This window comes from Charadrius vociferus, unplaced genomic scaffold, assembly GCF_000708025.1.
Source record: "Charadrius vociferus isolate BGI_N301 unplaced genomic scaffold, ASM70802v2 scaffold423, whole genome shotgun sequence".
NCBI classification, from domain to species: Eukaryota; Metazoa; Chordata; class Aves; order Charadriiformes; family Charadriidae; genus Charadrius; species Charadrius vociferus.
In genome coordinates, this window is record NW_009648149.1 from 2,131,159 (window position 1) to 2,135,091 (window position 3,933).

General features: G+C 55.8%; 1 protein-coding gene across 1 annotated transcript in view; it reads right to left on the minus strand.

The window, feature by feature from the left end:
* Nucleotides 1-3,933, minus strand: part of SGIP1 (SH3-domain GRB2-like (endophilin) interacting protein 1) — a 61,776-nt gene that overhangs the window by 17,615 nt on the left and 40,228 nt on the right. Inside the window, exons 15-16 of the mRNA XM_009884003.1 lie at nucleotides 3,180-3,404; nucleotides 2,999-3,109 (exon numbers count right to left, since the gene is read on the minus strand). Of these exons, the coding sequence (XP_009882305.1) occupies nucleotides 2,999-3,109; nucleotides 3,180-3,404 (336 nt within the window). The remainder of the gene's footprint in view (nucleotides 1-2,998; nucleotides 3,110-3,179; nucleotides 3,405-3,933) is intronic.

The window sequence follows — 3,933 nt, forward strand, 5'->3', positions numbered from 1 at the left end:
CAGACCTCCGTACCCCATCTGAAAGCAAAGCAGGAGCCGGCGGGGGGATGTCCATGCACGCCCTGCACCAAGGTCCCCTTGGCCATCGTGCCACACCGGCCACTTCGCCTGGGAGAAGAGCTTTTTGGGATGGCAGACACCGATGCCCATCTGCACCGGGGACCTGGCCTCCTCGGCAAAATTATTATTGGAGGAATCTTATGGTTTTATCTAAAAACCAGCAATAACAGCAGGTGAAAAATGATGCGCTGAGGAGTTTAACCCTGAGCTCCCCGAGCGGCACAGCCGACGAGAAGGGTCGGTCCTCCATCATGGGAATGAGGGGTCCCAGACAGAGGGGCAAAGCTTTGTCCGAGCAAAGCGGAGGAAAGGTGGAAAAGCAAAGTTTAACCTTTCCCAACCCTCCGGAAGAGTTTCAGAGAAGGAGAGGGCGCTGTCCCTGGGGTTCACGCGTCCCCAGCGGCTGCTTCTTTGCTGCGAAGGGGCACTTCTTCCAACCAAACAGAAATTTTAACAGGTACTTAAAAGGACACCCAGCGGACTGTTTTCCTCGGTGTGCAGAAATCCCTGCCGGGGTAAGTTCAGCGGTAATCAGGGCCATACAGAGCAGTCAGAGGTTGTGCCAAGAGAAGAGGGGCGGTGGGGGCTGCTGACCCCACGGCGGAGCTGGAGGTGCTGGCAACCTCCGCGGAGCACCGCCGCGCCTCACCGTCCGCAGAGCGGCACGTTGTGCTCATGGCCACCGTAAGGGGATGTCTTCAGCTTCATTTTTTTCCCCCCCGCTTAGGAGAGAATCAGTTTGCTAATTTTTGTGGGTGATAGCTCAGACTACGGCAATAGCAAAGCCAGATCTATAGAAACAAGAAGGAGAGGTAAAGGACGAAGGGTAAGACAGGAGATGGGCTTCTTGAAAGGGAGTAAATCCTGACTGTTCCTTTGCGCAGCTCCAAACTTCAAGCCATTTTTGATTTAGAAGCTTAATTTAGCAACCAAAGTTTGAATTTTACCTTTCTTATCCCAACAACAGCCTGACAAAATAGGAATTATTCAGGGAAAGCAACGTAGCGGCACTGGACGAGCATCACAAACCAGACACTTTGAGGGCGTATATTTTGGGAGCAACCAGCAGCGAGCCAAAGCCCTGCCAGACATCAGCGTTCATCCAGAGAGGTTTATTCTTCAGGTATATAACCCTGAGAGACCGATGTACCTCTAGATATTTTCTACAACAAGAAACTGTGGCCAGCAAGTGGTAAATCAGCATAAAACCAGTAGGCTGCTGGGATGCCGGTCCCCAGCCCTGCCTCGGTGACACCCAGGAGCCTGGGCTCCCGTGGGATGTGATGGCAGGAGGGGGTCCCGGGGTGGCTCTGCCCCACGGCATCCCAAAACCGGACACCCCTGGGGCCAAATCCAGCAACAGGGGAGCGGTTGAGGGCGGGCCTGGAATGGTGGAGAGTGGAGGAATGGGAACGGTGCTGGATCCACACCAAATACTGAGACGGGCTGAGGGTTTGTGAGGATGCAGGTGGAATTTGTGTGAGCATTTCAACGCTCTGCATTTTTTCCGTCTCTCTGTCCCACACGGGGCTGGGTAAGGCTGAGGTGTCAGGGGGCTGCAACACATGGTGAGCGGAGACGGGAGATAATTTCCGGGGAAGAGATGCCACGGCAGCCTGGCTCCATCCAGCCCCCGACGCCTCTAAGCGGGGGGTTTCTCCATCCATCCCCGTGTGGAGCCACCAGCGTGTCCCCATCCTGCGGACCTCCGCTCACCCAAGGCAGTTGCTCATTTGGCATGGGGGTGGAGAGCAACATCGGAACCAACTTGCTGTTTCCCGCTGCCAGTCTCTCAGAGAAGTCCCAGCTCCGACCAGTGCCACCGGGATCTGGATGCTGGAGACCCCAGCAGCTGGCCCCACGTTGACCCCAAGCCACCCACCCACCCCACAGCCACCTCCCCCAGCCACCACAGAAAAGCCACCACCACTGAAGCAAAGCCACACTTGCGATGACAGCCACGCTCAGGGGGGGACACCCCCAGCAGCACCCCCCCAGAAGGTGGCAAACCCCCAAAGCAGATGGCAGGGCTCTCAAGCTCACGTAGGGCTGGGGACAGCGGTTGGGGACAGGGCTGGGGAGCTGCACACCCACCACCTCCCCGCAGGGGTGGAGGTGCCCGCAAGGCTCGGTGGGGGTAATCCTCTCAAAAAATAGTTTCTGGTGGACACAGGAGGGCAGCGCGGTGGCTGGTGGGGACGAGGATTTGCGCATTGTGGCTGCACCGGTACAATAAGTGCTCTGAGGTCAATCTCTGAGAGAACACGATCAGGTTGCACCTTCTCAAGCACTACAGGAGAGCCTGTGTAAGCTGACCTCCGACGAGCTCGTTTGCCCTAATGGGCACACCAACATTTATAATTAAGCAGGTGAAGCCAGGCAGCCAAAGCTATGGGGGTTCTGCCCTTGTGAGAGGTTTCTCCAGCCCCACTGGGCATCCACACTCTGGCAGCCCAGAGGGCTGTGCCAGACCCGTGCCACCTCTGGCCCATGAGTTATTTCGTCTTCACAGCCCCAGGGTGACAGTATGCAGTGACCTGTCTGTCTACAACAGGTTCAAACCCACCCTGGGTTTGAGGCACGCTCAGATTGTTCGCCTGAAATGTTTCCACCTCTATTCACTCTGAAGCCTACTGAGGGCAGAGCTGCAGCAATGGCTATCCTATGCCAAATCTTGTAGCGGGGGTGACGTGCGTAGCAGAGGTGGGAAGGGCAGCTCGCGGGAGCTTTGGGGAAAGGCCATTAGGCCCATCTGACCATGAGACAGGCAGCAGGGAGAGGGGGAGAGGACACAGGAGGCTGAGGACAGACGCTGGACGTGGAGGCACAAGACGGCTGGGCAGGAGCAGGGGCGCCGGGCACAGGCACAACCAGGCAGGAGGGGACGGCGGATGCGGTCACGGCCACACCGAAGCACACCCAACGCCGGGGGACGTACCGCTGGTGCTTCCCGTGCCGCTGCTGGCGCCCGGTCCGGGTGAGGAGACCACCGTCCGGTAGGTGGGCGGCGGAGGGGGAGGCGGGGTCGCTCTTTGTCCCAGCCCAAAATCTTTGGGAGAAGCGGCCGGCTCCACGTTATCATCCTTAAGGTGGGGCTGCTCAGAAACCTTCTTGTGAACCTCTTCCAGGTGGAGCGGCGACTGCCGCCGGCGGGGACCCCGCTTTTTCCCGGGGCGTCAACTCCAGAGGCGTGTTTTCCGGGGATTGATCGGAAAAATTGACCCACTTGTCTTCTGCGTTAACAGCAGCAGACTTAGGGGAGAGCACGGGGCCAAAAATGCTGTCCAAGTCATTGATGGATGGAAGTTTGTCCCTTTTGAGCTCTGCTGCTGTCTGGTCCCCTCCTGTGGTCAAAGTAGTTGATTTTACACTTAGCATTAACCGCGAGAGCTGCAGTCACGCTATTCTCTACGGGGCTCTACATCAGCTATTTTCTAGAGGAGATGCTTTAAAAGCATCTTTTCTTATAAGCTGCCGGGGAATATAATTCATGTGCAAGAAAGTTTCTACGCCAGGTCACGCGCAACGTATAACGAACCACGCTGGACTGAAATACGTACGCCGTGTGAGAGAGAGCATGCACCACCGGCCAAGCCCCCCTCCTCCTCCACCGTTTCCCACACAGGGGTCCTGTATCCTCCCAAAATTTACGCCTGGCTCCCAGCCTTTGTTGCAGATCGTCAAAAGAACGTCATTACGTCATTATCATCACTCGGACCGGTGAGCAGGTAATAAACTTATGCACTCAGACCGGTAAGCTAAAGCTCTCTTGCACATTCTGCTATATGTATCTATTTATATGCATGTAAGTATGCATTTATATACATATATGTTTATATTCCTATATATTTTTATATATATATTTATATTCCT